Raw genomic sequence first — 17,454 nt, 5'->3', positions numbered from 1 at the left:
TAAAACTCAGAAGAAAAAAATACATGGCATTATATTCTCGAAATACAGATATCATACCAAGTTGTATAGCGATTTTACGATGGGGGAGGGCGATAATCAATTTTGTTGTGCGAACAAATCAAACACGTAAAAAAAAAAGGGGCAGCAGAAATCTTCGATTTGGTGGCCTGTTAATTTGGTGGCCTGTCAATTTGGTAGCCTGTCAATTTGATAGATTGTTAATTCGTTAAGTTTTTAACATTCCTACTTTGATTGCTTTTTTTTTTTTTTTTTTTTTTTTTCTTCTGCCTTGACATTTCGTCATTACAAAAGTCTCTTTAAATAATGACTCATTACAGTCACCAATGTATATGAAGTGAAGATCCTAATTTTTTTTTAATAGATTTACTGTCGTTTCTTTCATAGACTTTGCAGCACTTTTTAAAAATACTTTTTTGGTTCCATTTTTTAGGAAAATTTTGCTAATCATCAATTTTAAAATTTGATGATATTAGAAAGTACTTAATGAAACACATTTTTTTTTTTTTTTTTAAGTCTTAATTGAAAAACGTTAATTTTTCCTTTAAGTCTCAAATGAAAAACGTGAATTTTTCCTTTTTCTTTTTTTTTTTTTTTTTTTGACACATTAGGGAAATTAATTTTGACGCTAATATATTGCAAAGACCACATAACGTCCTATTTATTTATTTACATGTGTATATATGCATATTCATCTGTGGGAAGAACAACGCAAAACGGATGTTTTTATCCATTTCACAATAATGTAAAACCACAAGTTTAATTTAATTATGGGTATGATAAGATTTTTCTAGTAAAAACATTAAACAATGATAACTGACTCTAATATAAGTGGATCAATAATTGTGAAAATTATGTAATGCGTAAATTTCCAAATGAAGAGGGAAATTCATGAAAGTGTACACTTCATATGGAAAATAAAATATGTCAAGCTTGTTTAATCGGATGGTGAACGTGTGCCTGTGCATACATACATATATGTATCTATCTACGCATATATATATATATATATATTTACCTACGTCAAGAATACATGTGGAGACTCAGAAATAATCATACGTATCCAAAGACTTCAAACAATTTGTCAACTTTATTTTCTGCTCATAATCACTGAAGCCCATATTGAACAAATTCTTTATTTTCATCATAGAAACATTTGCTAGGTTATCTCCGCATAGTAACATATCGTTTTCGTTAAACATTCTTGAGGAAAAAGTTATGGAAAAAAAGGGGGCGGTTAGTATAAATGTGCAAATGGGAACATAGGTATGAATATATATATATATTTACTTATTTATGTGTACATGTACAACTGCGTGCATTGTCGCCACTTCTTGGCCACGCACATGTCGACACAGGTACGCACTGAAATGTGTTAAAAATCCTACTTTAGGGATATAATTTTAGACGATTCGACTAGGTTCGGATAGAAAATAATCAACGGGTCTTTTGAGAAAAAACTGAAGTCCCATAATTCAACTCGCCCATCATCCGAGCAGCAAAAGAAGGATGTGGAATTGTTGGGAACCCTACGTGGTATATAGAAGAGAAACACAATGCATTTTCATATATGTAGTTATCCATTTGTGTGTCAATATTTATATTACAATGGGTGCTTAGTATACGTGTTAAGGGGATGTGTAAATATATATATATATATATATTCTGATGAAATTATGCAAGAACGCTCTGGGTAATATTCCAACCGAGGAATTCGTGCCCCCTCACTCAACTTTTAACTAGGTATGGTATAACCATAATATATCATTGATAGAGGTAAATGAATTCTTGGATTTAAAAGTTGTTATTTGCTTATTCGAAAATTTATGCCATAATTTTACTGTACAGTCTTCACCAGCACTTAGAAAAATATCGTGGTCAAATTTATTTATTTTTATTTTGTTCACAGCACCGAAATGGGCGTCATAATAATTTAAGTAAGATTTGTTATAGCAACTATTGCACCGGTATATTATTCCATTCTTTGTACCTATATTAGATTAAAGTAGAAATTATGTAACATTTTCAGGGTTACCACCACATCACCCCTCTTTTATCTCGTGCACTTATCTAATATGCACAAAAACAATAGCTGTGTAATATCAGGATAATATTAAACATTTAAGATACATATAATCATGCATGCAAAGAAATGCGTTTATGATGCATACAGCAATGAATCGTGTGTTGACTCATATGTGTGGAGGAAATTTTTTATGTTCTCAGAAACATAAACCTCAATACAAGTTCAAATGAGCGGGAATGTGTACTAACCAAGGTAGTAATAAGAATGCGTTGGCTTTATTTTCTTGTCAATAATATTTTCCGTGATATTTTTATAATGGTTCAATAGTTCATCTTCCCTAGATATTTGCTTTGCATAGCTCGCACTAGTTGTGGTGGTAGCAGTTGTAGCAGCATCCGTAGTACTAGCCACAGTTGTCTTTTCATTTGTAACCATTTTATTTCCTGCATGCATATCTGCATCTCTTAGCACATCCTTCGATTCCTTAATTTCACTTTTTACATCATTTTCACTGGTATTGTCGTAATTTTTTTTATTATGACCAGCTTGCTTTTCATAATTTTTCTCTATGCTACTAATGACAAAGTCTTCATCGTGGTTCATGTAATTATCTATGGCAATACAAGATAGGGAAGAATTAAAAGGTTTATTTGCAAGATTTTTATTTTCAAAAACTGATGATAAATCTTGATATAAATCATTTTTCTTATTCTTGAGATATAAAATTTCTTTATTTTTTAATTCCTTCTCAATATTCCATTGATATACATAACCATTTTCATGAGCTGAGTAGAAAACACTTTCATTCGTGTTGTTTGTAAGGTAACTGTTTTTAAATGAAATATCATAAATGGGTTCAAAACAATTATCGTGATAATTTTTTATGTTAATAGATTTCAAAACTGCTGATTGATCATTACTTCTAAGGTCATAAATATTTACATGTCCATTACACATGGCAGCAACTAGTATATTAGGATTGTTGTTCGAGTACATAATTTTCAGAACACTTGAATTTAAATTATACAACCTTAGAGGATAAGTTGGATTGATATAACTAAAAATAGCAATATTCCCCTTACTATTCTGAAAACTACCTATATCTAATGTGTTAGAATAGCTCGCTGTTATGTGATCTTCATAAAATTTGTTCGTATCTATAGATGTCACTATTTTTTCTAATTTGTTATAATGAAACTGGAACAATTTGTCAATTGATATGTTTTTGATATACTTTTTTTCTTTAAATTTGTACATCATCACCGTGTCATTTTCATTTGTACTCTCCTTATTTTGTCTATTTCCCATGTATCCCTTCAAATAAACACTTTGGTCATTTTGCATATTATCCTCGTGCATAACATGGTCATCACTGTTACTTATAAATAGATCATCATCGTGTCTTACTTCTGAGATGAATTTTATTCTATTACCATTGATACACGTAAATTTTTCTTTCTTCTTTAATACATATGCTATTTTTTTTTTTTCTACGTTTTCTTTTTCTAAAATTTCTTTCTTTTTCTCTTCATTACAGGTATCTTTTAAAACACCATCTAGGATTAATGTACTAATTTTTTTTATTTTATCTTCATTGCTTTCTTCATTTGCAATAATGTCAAATATTTGATGATCCCCCTGTGTTCTATCACCATGAGGCATTTTTGTATGTGAATTTTTTTTTTCTACATTTGTTTGTTTCTGCATGATTTCACTACACAGTTGTTCATGTGTGTTGTTTTTTTCTTCTTGTATATCGTAAGTCTTTTCCATTTTGTAAAATTTTTCGCTTTTTAACTTTCTCCCGATTTGGTTTTCCATTTGAGTTGGGATTTTTTTCCCGACTCTTTTTGCAACCTTTTTCCTGATTTTTCTCCTCAATTTTCTAAATAAAATTTTTTGGGTAATTTTTTTTTTCTTCCCTTTGGAAAGAACAGACACTCGTTTTAGTAAATCTAAATGTGTAATCCACTTCAAATTATCATTTTTGGTTGTTGAATTTATTGGGTCATGTATTTCTGTTTTACTATCTAGATTAATGCATTTGTTCAATTTGTGGAAGTTAATTGATTTTTTTAAATTTCTTTTTATTTTTATTCTTATGATAGTTTTTTTTTTTTTGTAGTTAATATTTGGGTTGGTAAGGGCGTCATAATTTTCCCCGTCAAACATTTTTACCTTGTTATTTCTCCTGTTGTCTTTTAGATAATTTAAGCAGATGTTCTTATAAAGCATTTGTTCATAATAGAAAATATTTTGTACTATATATTTTTCCATATTTTTTAATATATGTACAAAATTTCCTTTGTTTAAATTTTTTTTTGGATTATTTATTTTCCATGCTATAGCATTTGCATCGTCTTCAATGTCTTCTTGGCTTTTCATGGGTATGTCATTTTGCTCTCTTTTCTTTTTTATTATGGATTTTATTAGATATTCATCTTCACTGAAACTGCCTTTAAAAATTTGGTGCAGAAAATAAGATTGGTTTCAGTAGGGGTGCATTTGTACGTACACAAAATCAGATTGTGTAAAGAAAACACACCAAGCATAACACACCAGTGATTTTTTTTTTTTTTTTTTTTCTCTCAACTTCAATATATATTGAAACTCATTGAAAGGTATGATATAAATCTATCTGTCAAAAAAAAAAAAAAAAAAAAAAAAAAAAAAATACACTACTTTTGATCATTGTTTCGTGTATCACACAAAGGGACAAGATAAACATTCGAAATATTATTACTTGTTAAGAATTTCATCGTTTTCATGTTTTTAAATTTGCTCCTAGTTCTGAATGTTCTACTTTTATTTGACAAAGTTCGAGACATATTTTTTGTTGAAAAGAGGGTATTAAAAAGAGACGTATTATTTTTCTTTGATTTATAAAAAGATTTCGGTATGATCGTTGTCTGTTTGTTATCAATCACATTTTTATCAACAACTTGAACCCACATGTTTTTTTTTAAAATTACTCTTTCGTTAATATTTAACGAATCTCCATATTCATCCATTATTTTTTTTAACTTTTTGTTTCTGTATTTTAGAAATTTCTTATGCAATACTTTGGATCTGTAAGGAAAAATGAACATGTAGTCAGTGCATATGTAGGTGCATTTAATGAAATGTTCGAAGTGAATGAGATTTACTGATGCGTGAGTTCTGTGTCACCATTGAATTGTGAGAGAAAAAAAAAAGAGCGAACTTCCCCCATGTTATAGTGGTAGGTTCTATTTTTTTAATAAATAGGACTTCCTAACTGTCTAACGTAGGAAATTCGTTAAAATAATCACATTTTTTTTTTTTTTTTTTTTTTCCATTTAACATGTCTGATGGGTTCCTTATGGTTAGTTTGTGCAGTTCGTATAAGTTTGTTTGGGAACTTTTGTTCTGTTTGTTAATGGTAGAAACATATACTCCCTTGTTCTTTTTGAACACATTTAATGTTTGTATTGTTTTATTGATATAATTACTTTCGTCATTATTTAGCAATTTTTCATATCTTGTATTTTTGTCCTCAATTGCTTCTTTTTCTTCTTCTACATCATTTATTATATTTGGAATATTCAGCAGATTTATTGTTTCTGTTTCGCTTAGCAGAATTTCTGCACAAATGAAGTTGCAGTGGAGTAATCATTGGAATGATAAAGCTAGAATGGCGGAAGCTCACACACATATTTGTTTGTTTAAACAAAAAAAAAAAAAAAAAAAATTAAAATTTGTGCTCAAACAAATTAATCTCTTAATTTACCATCATAGGAATCTAAAATATCCTTTTCGTTTTGAATACATTTTGGTAAACTTTTCTGATGTGTCTCTTCAGTAATGGCCTTTTCTTCTAGTCGATATTTTACCTTTTCATGAATTATATCTGTTGTATTTTCTTCACTATTCGCTTTTTTTATAGTTCCCTTTTGATCTATATACTCATTTTTGTCATCGAATTGTTTAAGTAGATAATCTAATGACATTAAGAGAAAGATCTTTACGCATGTTTGTGCGAATAAACACTTGTGTAGATAATTACATGTTTTTCTACCACTGTAATGCGTTACTTTAAAAATTGCAATTGGGTGAAGTTTTGATCGAACATATCCCTCTCCCTATATATATATGTACATGTGTGTGCATGTTAAAATGAATATGTTCAGTTATGTTTGCCCCCTTTTGGGAACATTCTCATTTTATGGCAGATATAGATCACTTTTACCTATTTGATCAAAAGATTTCTTCGTTTCTGTTTCTTGAAAATTGAAATATATAGGCTTTGGTGTTATGTTTTTGTTATCTAGAATTATTTCAATATTGTCATCTTTAAAAAGAAGAAAGGTAAAAAAAAAAAAAAAAAAAAAAAAAAAAAAGTGTTGAATGAATTTTTTTTTTTTTTTTTTTACATGTTATCTTTCGTACACATTTGTTAATAACATTTATTTCACATCACTTTTTTTTATTACTATTCACACCTTTAAAATCACCATTTAGTTTAATTGATTTATTGAAGCAAATTTTGCTTATGTTGCTTTTTATTTTTTTAATACTGCTTAGTCCTTCCTCCATTGTTGCTTGTCACAAAGGTGGTTGTAAAACAAGGCACAACAAGTTTGACTTTATCAACATTCGCATGTATGTATTTTTACATGCTTTATCGAGTGTGCATTTAGAACATGTTGTTCTATTTTCCTAAAAGTTACAACAAAAGTAAGAGTTATGCTTAGAGCATTATTATTGTTAGAATCAGGAGAGCTAAAAAAAAAAAAAAAAAAAAATATTCGCATTTTATCTACGTTGGCAATATTTTTACATATTTCTGGATTTGTGAATTTTCAAAATTAGCTCCTATGGGGACTTTGTCTTCCCATTGGAGAGTTTTAAAATGGTCAGAATGGTCAGTATCGAAGTTTTTATCCTTTTCAATTTTTTGCTATTGCAGCAAGCAAAGGGGCACATAAAACGGTACAAAAAATTTCCGCATGCGATTCTTACCTTTTTTAAATTACCACGTGCTGTTAAGGGACGAGGCTTAGGAAAAAATTTAGAAAAAGAAAAAGTGATGAAAAGAAAAATGAAAAGAATGATAAAAAAAATAATGAAAATAAGAATGAAAATAAGAATGAAAATAAGAATGAAAAAAATAATGAAAAAAAAAAAAAAAAAGGACATTAATGTAGAACCTACATAGTAAAAGGAGTGCAGTGAAGCCACTCGGCAAAAACAAAATGTGAAAAATAACATGTTTGAGAGGGACTACAAATATTTATCTCTTCTACATTTCTAGATATCAAAGAAAAATAGAAAAAAAAAAAAAAAAAAAAAAAAAAAAAACACGAATTTGCTAAGGATGTTTTACACATTATCTTTACACAAACTTTTCTTCTCCGTGTTATGCGAGACTCTAAATACATTTAAGCCGCATCCTCACCAGAGGAGAAAAAATTGGAAGAAATCACCAAAATTGATGAGATGTTTGTCTTAAAAATTGGATTTACAAAATTTGAAAGAAGAGGGAGCATAAGAGGAGGAAAAGAAGGGATTTTTTTTTTTAATACAATAAATAAAACAAGTACCAATTTTTCAAACAATTTTGAGAATGAAAATAAGAAAGGACAAAATGAATTCCATTTTTCAAGAGAAAAATTTCTTAATTTTAAAAATGTAAATATACACACTTTAAATAACAGAGAACTATTGTATTATCTTGGATATTGCAGTAAAAATGAGCTACTAAATATTCATATTTTAAATTCCATAATGGAAGAATTGCATGGGAAAGTGTTAAATAGCGTGAATTGTATTTCTAACGATTTTAATCAAAATAAAAAAAATATACTAAATTCGAAATGTTACCAGGATGGTAATGGGAATGCTATCCAAAAGAAGCCCTTTTTCGATATTCACGATTTGGTAAAGGTTTATTTAAACATTTGTTACATTAATTCGTATTTTTTTTTAAAGACAAAACGGGAGAAATATAAAGACAGCGCATGTATATTGCTTCCTAAACGATGTAGTCATAATGATGTTGACAAAAATGACAACATGCTAATTCAAAAGGAGAAGTTAGTAAGTGCGGCAAAAAATGTTTTCACTTTCCAGAATGAAGAAGAAAAATTGAAGGAAATGCAAATAAACGAAAGTAACAGGATTAACATTGGGAGAGACATATTCAAAAAAGATAATAAATTTATTTATACAAATAGCACCAATAAGAACACACAATCATGTAGTGAATTCATATGTAATGAACATGTAAAAAATATATTTCATTTATTATCCATTTTTTTTCTTCAAAACGTGAATATTCTGAATGACCATTATTTATGCCGAATTTTTTATGGATACAATAAAAGTAAATTTTTTAATGAAAGATATTTGAATAACCTAAGTTTTGAAATAATTAAAAGAATAAAAAAAATTAGGACATATCATTTATACTTAATATTGATGAATTCATACTATTTAAATTATATAGATAAAAGTTTTATAAAAATTTTGTTGATTCATATTATTAATAAGCTTTCCCAATTGCCTTGTGAAGCAATATGTCAGGTTATACCAATTGTCCATTTATTCATTCATTCAGAAAAACTTATTTATAAAATTAATATCATATATGCAAAAAAAATTGCTAGCTTTAACCAACTTAATCATCTAATCACCTTGTTTAAAAAAATGATACAAAGGAAAATGATATCCCAGAAAAATATATTCTTAACATTTAAACATTTAAATAAATTTATGAAAGTCAAAAAGAGTTCCTGCAAAAAGAGGGAGAAAAAAGAAAGGAACGTTAATTCATCGGATCCATCCCAAATTGTACACAATGGTCGAATGGCGCAAAATGATCAAGTAATAAACAATGTAGTAAAAAACTTCGAATCTTTTAAGACGAAAAACAGAAACAGTGAAAAAGACAGTGAGGTGCAAAAAGATGAAGGTGCAAATTTCCCAACAAAGAACAGTTCAAATGACGGAAATAAAAATACCGAAGAGTGTATTGCTAGTGAAGTGATGCAAACCAGGGGGAGTAGTAATCCATTGCAGAAGGATACAGGAGTCATTATTTCTGAAAAAATGTTTTCATACGAAAACGAACTTATTAGATATAGCAAAAATTTGACCAAGGAAAATACAGAGGAAGTTTTCAGAAAGGGAAACTTACTTTTTAACATGAAAGTTATAGAAATGCACTTAAGGCACGATTTCAAAAATATATATTTCCTTTTTCCAAATGATTATAAAAATTTTCTTCAAAAAGTTAGGAATATTCCGTATAATGCTAACAAAAATATGCAAGGAGAAAAGGAAATTTATATTTTAAAGAAATATATGAATATATTAAACTATAAATTTATTACATTTACATATGGTCCTTATGTTCTGCACATATGTGACCCTTTTTACAAAATTTATCTTGAGTGGGAAAATGGATGGAAATTATTCCCAATGTATCAGCAAAATATGGAAAAAAATTTTCGAGAAAATAAGATGAATCACCTCAGAAAAGAAGGGTTTAGTGAAATACTCATTTGTCATGATACTTTTACGAATTGTCAACATGAAGAAGAAAAATTGAAATATCTCATTTCTGTTTTGAAGGATTCCAAGTTTACCAAGTGTAACAACATCACTGGCGCAACTGTGGATATATCCCATCCACTGGAATCCCAAGACTTATACATATAAATTTTTGAAAATCGACAGTCAAACGTGAACAGAAAAATAAAAATAAATTCCATTGAGCACTCTGATGATACATATACATGGGCGATTTTTCTATTAAACGCATTTCTCAGAGGAACATTTTTTTCGAAGTTTGTTCAGTAGCTTTTTTCTTTTTTTTTCTTTACCTGTACCAACTGTGTATGTTCATATCTTTGTTCCTATTGTGCATATCTTACATGTGTAAATGTCTTTACCCCTTTTTTTTTTTTTTTTTTTTTTTTTGTGAATATGTATTTCATGCAGCATGCATCAAAAAATGCACACACATTGTATGATATATTTATAAAAAAGAAGACTCTGCTTTTCAAAGGATGTTGCATTTATAAAATAAGTTAAACTTTATTTGTAATTATTAAATACGTGTGCGTGTGTATAATAAACTAAGTGGTTGGCAAATATATAGAAAGGTCTTTGTATCTATACGTATACATATATACAAGTATACGTGATACACACATAGGCACATGCACGTATAAATGAGCATGCCTTGTGTATGCAGATACATATAGCGGCACTGGTGTGAACTTTTTTCTTGACAGAATAATGTTAATAAAAAAATAAAATAATAACAAAACGAATGAAAATCAAAAACAAATATTTTAGTTAGGTGTACATTAAAAAATTTTTAATCAACTTTTTTGGCATTACCTATTTTAAATATGCCCTTATTAAAAAAAATATATAAATTGTGAATGCATGAAAGAAAACCCTGAGACACAAAAGAGATTTTGTGTGATGTATTGTGTTGTTATGTATACAACCTTTACAACATGCCTTCTTTTTTTTACACATTTCACTGTGGGCGTTGCATATAAAGCATAATATACATGAGCATGTAAAAAATATATAAATATAATAAAAAAAAAAAACGCACACAGGTGCGCACATATGTCCATAAACATAAAACAAATTTGAATTTTAAAAGAAATATGCATATAAATATGAAGAAAAGGTCGTTTTGTTTATATCATAAAAATTGTCATAGGTACATATATAATCGAAGCTTAGTTTATTATATAGATTTATAGCTGCTTTGTTGTAATCTATTACATGTAAATACATGTATAGTGGAAGGGATGCATTTTCATCATTATAATCCATGCGTAATTTTTTTCTGTTAAAATTTTTTACTTGAAAAAATGGCCTGTCTTTTAAATTAAAGGCACAAAAATTATTTAAAAAAAGGTCGAGTATTTTACAACTTAGGTTTGAACAATACAGTGGATTTTTAAATATGGGGAATTTTAAGAGTGGTGGAAAGGGACCTCCTTTTGGGATCTCTAATTTTTTCACTTCGCCACTTTTCGCTTCTCCATTTTGCACTTCTTTTTCTACTAACATTTCTGCATTCTTATTATGAATAATGGCGTACAGGTGGTACAAATAGTCATTCAATATTATCTGCTTATAACACTCTCTCAGTACGCCATTGGAAATACTATAATTTTTAGATTTTTCACTGTTCCATGTATTTTTGTGTTTGTTGGAACGATTAATGTGATCGTTCATTCTGTTCATTTTATGGGTTTTAAATGTTAGAGGGGAATTATCCCCTCTTTTGTCGCTGTTTTTTCTTCCAATGTCATTTTCGTCCAAATGATGGCCATAAAAACAACTTCGTTTAGTAGTATTAATATAGTTGATTTTCGAATTTGGTAGGGGTTCGTTTTTCCTTTCATCTGTTTGGGAATTATCGAACTCATCGTTTCCTCCATCGTTTTTCAGATTTCCCAATTCATCTTCGTTTTTTCTTTGGTTTTCCTTTTCACATATTTTACCACCTTGCCTATTTTGTTTGTCATCTGCTAATTTATTTTCTGTTTCTAAACAGTTTCGTATTTCTCTTACTAATATTTCCCCTTTTCCATTTATACTATATCGATGTTTATAGTCCTTATCAGAAAGCGATTTTTCATCACTTAGGATGGAGTAAAAATCATCTGATGAATTGTCCGTAAGTAATCCATCATCAAATATTTCGTCATGATATTCGTCTCTTAAATTATCAGTGCAAATGCTATAAAATAAATTATTATCAATGTAACAGTAGAATTTATTATTATAGAGAAACATTCTATATATGATGAAATAAAAATAAAATACAGTATATTCAATGAGGTAGGAAGCTAAATTTAATCCTCTAAAATATTCACTTATTCCAACTGTTAATATGTATATACTATTAATTTTTTTTTTAATATATTTTTTTGTCATTTGTTTAATATTTTCATTCATATATATTTCTTCATATAACTTTTTTACAAAGTGTGCATTTTTATTAACATGTTGTGATCTCAAAACTGATAAATCGTTCAGTGCGTTATTTAGATTTATATGTTCCTTTTTTTCCATGTCAAATGGATTGATTGGGGAATCATTTATTTTTTCATCATCCCCATTTATCAATTTTCTGGACGAAGTCTTCATATTTGCATTTTTTCCATTCATATGGAATGTGCAATCACTGTGTAATTCACTTTGGTTCATTTTTTTGGGGTTATTAAATAATGCAGGTGTATTTTTTTCTTTGCTGCTAATATTTCCATTTTTATCTAATGGGATGTAATTCTCCAAAAAATTCATAGACGAATCGTACATATATTTCAGGTAATTCTTTCCCTTTTTGGAATTATCTGATTTTTTTTTGAAATGATTATATATATTAATAAAATCTTTTTCGTTTCTAGCATCCTGGTAATTAATCAAATTTGAAATACTTCCAACTAAATAATCTTTTTTTATTCTTTTTTTATTATAATTATATAAATTTAAAGTTTCTTTGTTTAAATATATTTTATCCCTCAATCTGTTGATCAAAATTTCAGAACTTAAAATTCTATCATTGTTCTCTTCATACTCTATGCTTTTTTCTTTTAGCTGTTTGTATATATCCTGAATATTCCTATTATTATCATATATATGATTAAGGTGGTTACCTGGATAATTATTAAAATGAATGTTACCATTTTGGTTTACACTTTCAGAGTTCTCTATGTCTTTGTTATTTTCGAGGGATGTTGTCGACGTACTATTATTCCTACCGCAATGCCAATTATTCAATTTCACATCATTTTTTGATTTATCTACAGATGGGCAATATTTCTTATTATTTTCTTCCTTTGTGTAACTAATTCTTCTACCACCCTTATCATCATCATCTTCATCACCATCATTGTGTTCTTCCTCATCGTGTTCATCATTAGCGTTATTATCATTTTTATGCACTAAATCATTATCTTTTTCCTTTAAAATATCATTTTTTTTTAAATATTCATCCAAATGAATTCCGTTATAACTACACAAATTATGCCCAACTTTATAGGAAATCCAATTATGGGGAGTACGGATTTTGCAATCTCTATTAGAAATATATTCATTTTCTTTATGATTAATCTTGCTGAATGTTTCTCGTTTTCCTTTACACATGAAGGGTTCGTTTTGTGTACTTTGCGAAAAACAAATCGTGGGGAAACACTTAGCAGATGCATTTGTATAATTGTCTGATTTATTGTGAAATTTGTTTGGAGGTTTGGTTCTATTAATATTTCCTTTGGTAAAGGGGGAAGAATCACCAATATTAGCCGATTGAGTTGTGTCCACAGAATTCGTGTCACTATCCCCAGTTGGGTCATTATTTCTCATATTATTACATTCGTCCATAAATTTGATATAATCTATGAGAATCTCTTTTTCATTCACCTTTTCTAACGTTTTTTTCTGAATCAATTTGGTAACACTGTCACTATTTACATAATCAATAAATGAAAAAGGCAGAAAAGCTCCAATGGAGAATATTTCTTCTTCTTTCCACTTTTTATTTATTTTTTTTTTAACGTCATTATCCGTATCCAAAGAATGATTTGACAAATTGCAATCTTCCGAATTAACTACTTTTTTATTTGAAATGTTGTCCAAATCATCATCGTTACAGTATGAATTTTTATCAGCTTCAATTGATTCCTCGCATTTCTTTCCCTCTATTTCATAATCATTATCATGGCAAGGGGGCATATCACAATCCTTTTTTATCTTATCATCTTCTGTTGAAAAATCAAACAAGTTTAATCCATACATGGAATTCCAATTGCGCGTCCCATCACTTCCTTCATTACTAGAACCATTAACTCCTTCACTGTTACTACCATTCTTATGGATACCTTCACTGGTAGTGCCATTTGGATTCACTTCTTTTGGAGATGCAGTGATACTGCTTCTGTATGCTGCACAATTGTTTCCATACCTTTTGGTTGTCACATTACTTCTTAACGAACGAGAAATTTTTTCACTAATTCTTGTAACTTCATCATCTATTATTTTATTATCGTCAAAATTACAAATACTGAAATAAAAATCAGCTTGATATTTTACAGGAAAGAGTTCTTTATGTAAATCAAATACATCATCTATGTCAGTATCTTTTAAAAAACGAAAATATATTAAATTTAAAATATTTATTTTTTTTAATATTTTATGCAATAAGATTTCTCTATCTTCAGATAAATCTAAAAATAATCGAGAACTTAAAATTTGTTCATGCATATCACTACGTAAAGCAGATGACGTTGAGACAAATCTTTGTTTGTTTTGTTTCTTGAATAATCCTAGAACGTTGTTTACAACTTTTCCATATTGAAATTCCATAAAATTGCTTTTTCTATTTCTGGAATTCATATTTGCATCATTACTGTTCTTACAATTTATAAAATTCAAATTCATCTCCTTATGGGTATTATATCCATCCATATCTATAATAATATCCCCACTTTTTTTTTGTTTCTTTTTTTTTTTTTTTTTTTTTCTCTTCTTTCCTTTTCCTACTTGAACATTTTAATTAGTTAAAACGGTCTTTTCACTATTTCGTTCTTTTTTTTTTTTTTTTTTTTTTTTTTTCTTCCTTAAGTGTACATGCACTAGGAAATGGTGAATACAAATATATGTTGACAATTCTATGCACACATGCACGTATGAGTATAAACGTTAAAGGTGCATCTTAATTTAGTGGTTTCGTTATTAACACATTTATTTTGTGTACAAGCAAACTTTGATTTATTTTTCATTTTTTTTTATTTTTAAAGCTTAATTTATACATCCAATTTATATCCATTACGTTATATTTCAATGTGTTGTGATTTGGGTGTATTGTATTTCGTCCTCTTAAACACCATTACACTATATCTCGCGTGTCATTTTTACATAATTTTTTTGGAAATAAAATTTTGAAATGTACTCTTGAAACATGTTTATACAATATGTTCGCATTCATGTAACACTTTATATGTATGTGTTCATCTGTGTATAATATGTAACTGTAAATCGTTTTTTATTTATACTTGTATTTTTTTATTTACATTTACATTTATGTTTTTTTTTTTTTTTTTTTTTTTTTTTTTTTTGCATAAACTTTAATGTACAAAAGATTTAGACTAATTAAATACATGAATGAGCACTTTTTAATAAGAAATAGTTTTACACGAAAAAAGCGAAAGACACTTGGCTAAAATTGCAAGTTACTCAAAAAAATAAAAAGATAAATTCTAAGAAGGATGATGTAGTTATAAAAAGGTGAATAAACACTTTTAGGTTTATTATGAAAAAAAAAAAAAAATAAATAAATAAATAAAATAGAAACCGCATAATGAATGTGTTTACATGTTTATATTCAAACGCATACGTATTTATATATTATGCACGTTTGTATGAACATGTGCAAATATGCTTCGTTGTATTTATCATAACACCATAATACACCATTAAAAGGCACAAATAGGGGAAAAAATATATCAAGCATATGTGAAAAGGATGGACAGTTTTTTCAAATTGTAAAAAAAAAAAAAAAATGGTATAATAATTTTCTTGCGTTGTCACAGAGGAGAATAGCAGAAAAAATGAAGCACACAAATGTATTTGTACAACAAAAAACAGTTACAAATGTTTTGAAATGTAACCATCTAAAAATTAATGTGACAATAATCTGAGAACATATAACACCATTTCATTGTGAAAAAAGTTAAAATTGCAAATGTGGAAAGTGGTGAAATACAAGATATATCAGAAGTAAAAAAATCAATAAAAGCCAAAATTAAAAAAAATATATAGCAAACATCAAACGTATGAAAAGGTAAAATATTAAAATGTTATACAGGAAATACATTAAATGTTTGGCTCGAAGAAAAAATGCAAAAATTCTTATAAACTACGTTTACTTGTTTTTGATAATTTTTTTTCTTTTTATTTTTTTTGTGCAAAGGGTTAATGTAGTAACTCCAGGTGAGCAAAATCTCAAGGAGTTCATTTAAATTTATATATTTAAAAGAATTGATATGTAAATATAGAAGGCAAAAATAAGAGGTTACTAATCATTATATAATAATAATAATCTGTTTTCACAGAATGGAAGAGGTGATATACTGTTTTTAAGCTAGCATAATAAAAATACAACGCCTCCTTTTTTTTTTTTTTTTTTTTTTGTTACTTTTTAACTCAAATATTTACAGACCCTCTTTCTCCCCTTATGATATTTTATATTACACTTGAGGGTGGTTTGTATTAAAATTATAAGTAGAAAAACATTCAACGGGAAAAAAACACATGCATATTAAATATCTAATGTGCAAAAATGGAGCAATTAAATAGTTATATATAAGTATATATTGTTTCTTTTACCTATTTTTTTCTTTGTTTGTAATGGAGCATTGTATCAAGATTTTAAATAAACCATTTGTACAATTGTTCGTACTTATAGATTCAGCCACATGTTTAGATTTTACTTAGAACTTTAATTACTTTAAAGATTCTATCATTAGGAACTAGTGTGTATTAATTACGTGTTACATTTGAGTTGACTGAATAGGCTTCCCTAAATAGGATCTCTCTATGTGTTTATATGTACAACTATAAGTACATAAGAGCACGTATAGAGATAAGTGTATATATAGATGTGATGTTTCAACAATTCGTTAACAAACCTCATTTTAATATGAGAAATAGGATTAGAGCACTTGGAAGAACTGAACAATGTATATATATATATATATATATATACATACAAATGTTTATACATGCATATTAAATGGGAAGTATTATTTATGTCTTCTATCCCATTTCTCATTAATCTTTTGATGCACAGATATAAAACGGGGTAAATGCTTTTTATTATGCTCCGTTTAAATATGGTATAAATAAATTTCCATAATTATATACACGTGCATAAATAATCCCAAAACAATTTACTTTGGTCGGTATGCTTACACCCTCGTATAAATATTGTACCTTTTAAAGGACTCCCGTAGAGTCATAAATATATGGTTGTGAAAATATGCCCCAATTGGGTTGGTTCACAGATGGGTCAAGAGAACAATTTAGGTCATTGATAGGTGTGACGGCGTGTGCGTGACTGTACATAAGTATATATATATATATATATATATATATATATATATATATATATAGCATGTTTCTGCGAATCGACAAGACCCATGGCCTTACTATTTGCCTAGATACACATTATAATTTCTCCTCTACCCCTGTTAAAATTATTTGCCAATGATATATTTATTGCCATACATTAAAGGAATGTAGGTTTTAAGGGTTTTACATTAGCCTCTAAAAAAAAAAAAAGAAGAAAAAAAGAAAAAAAAAAAAAAAAAAAATCCAAGAAAAGTGTAATAAAGGGCAGGTATACAAGCATATAC

General features: G+C 28.0%; 3 protein-coding genes across 3 annotated transcripts; 1 reads left to right on the top strand and 2 right to left on the bottom strand.

Moving 5' to 3' along the window:
* Positions 1 to 1,061: 1,061 nt before the first annotated feature.
* On the bottom strand, positions 1,062 to 6,598 carry PGO_143040 (hypothetical protein, conserved; the record flags this gene model as incomplete). The annotated part of the gene is made up of 9 exons (XM_028690295.1): positions 1,062 to 1,221; positions 1,407 to 1,547; positions 1,774 to 2,008; positions 2,293 to 4,500; positions 4,788 to 5,113; positions 5,367 to 5,646; positions 5,793 to 6,002; positions 6,252 to 6,353; positions 6,505 to 6,598. The coding sequence occupies 9 exons, from the start codon at positions 6,596 to 6,598 to the stop codon at positions 1,062 to 1,064; spliced, it is 3,756 nt and encodes a 1,251-aa protein (XP_028546096.1).
* A 903-nt stretch (positions 6,599 to 7,501) lies between these two features.
* Positions 7,502 to 9,724, top strand: PGO_143030 (hypothetical protein, conserved; the record flags this gene model as incomplete). The annotated part of the gene is made up of 1 exon (XM_028690294.1): positions 7,502 to 9,724. The coding sequence occupies one exon, from the start codon at positions 7,502 to 7,504 to the stop codon at positions 9,722 to 9,724; it is 2,223 nt and encodes a 740-aa protein (XP_028546095.1).
* A 957-nt stretch (positions 9,725 to 10,681) lies between these two features.
* Positions 10,682 to 14,506, bottom strand: PGO_143020 (hypothetical protein, conserved; the record flags this gene model as incomplete). Its single annotated transcript, XM_028690293.1, has 1 exon — positions 10,682 to 14,506. The coding sequence occupies one exon, from the start codon at positions 14,504 to 14,506 to the stop codon at positions 10,682 to 10,684; it is 3,825 nt and encodes a 1,274-aa protein (XP_028546094.1).
* Between the last annotated feature and the right edge of the window lie 2,948 nt (positions 14,507 to 17,454).

Source organism: Plasmodium gonderi (assembly GCF_002157705.1).
Source record: "Plasmodium gonderi DNA, contig: Chr14, whole genome shotgun sequence".
Lineage (NCBI taxonomy): Eukaryota > Apicomplexa > Aconoidasida > Haemosporida > Plasmodiidae > Plasmodium > Plasmodium gonderi.
Note: the sequence above shows the minus strand (reverse complement) of the source record. Positions and strands in the feature narration are given on the sequence as shown.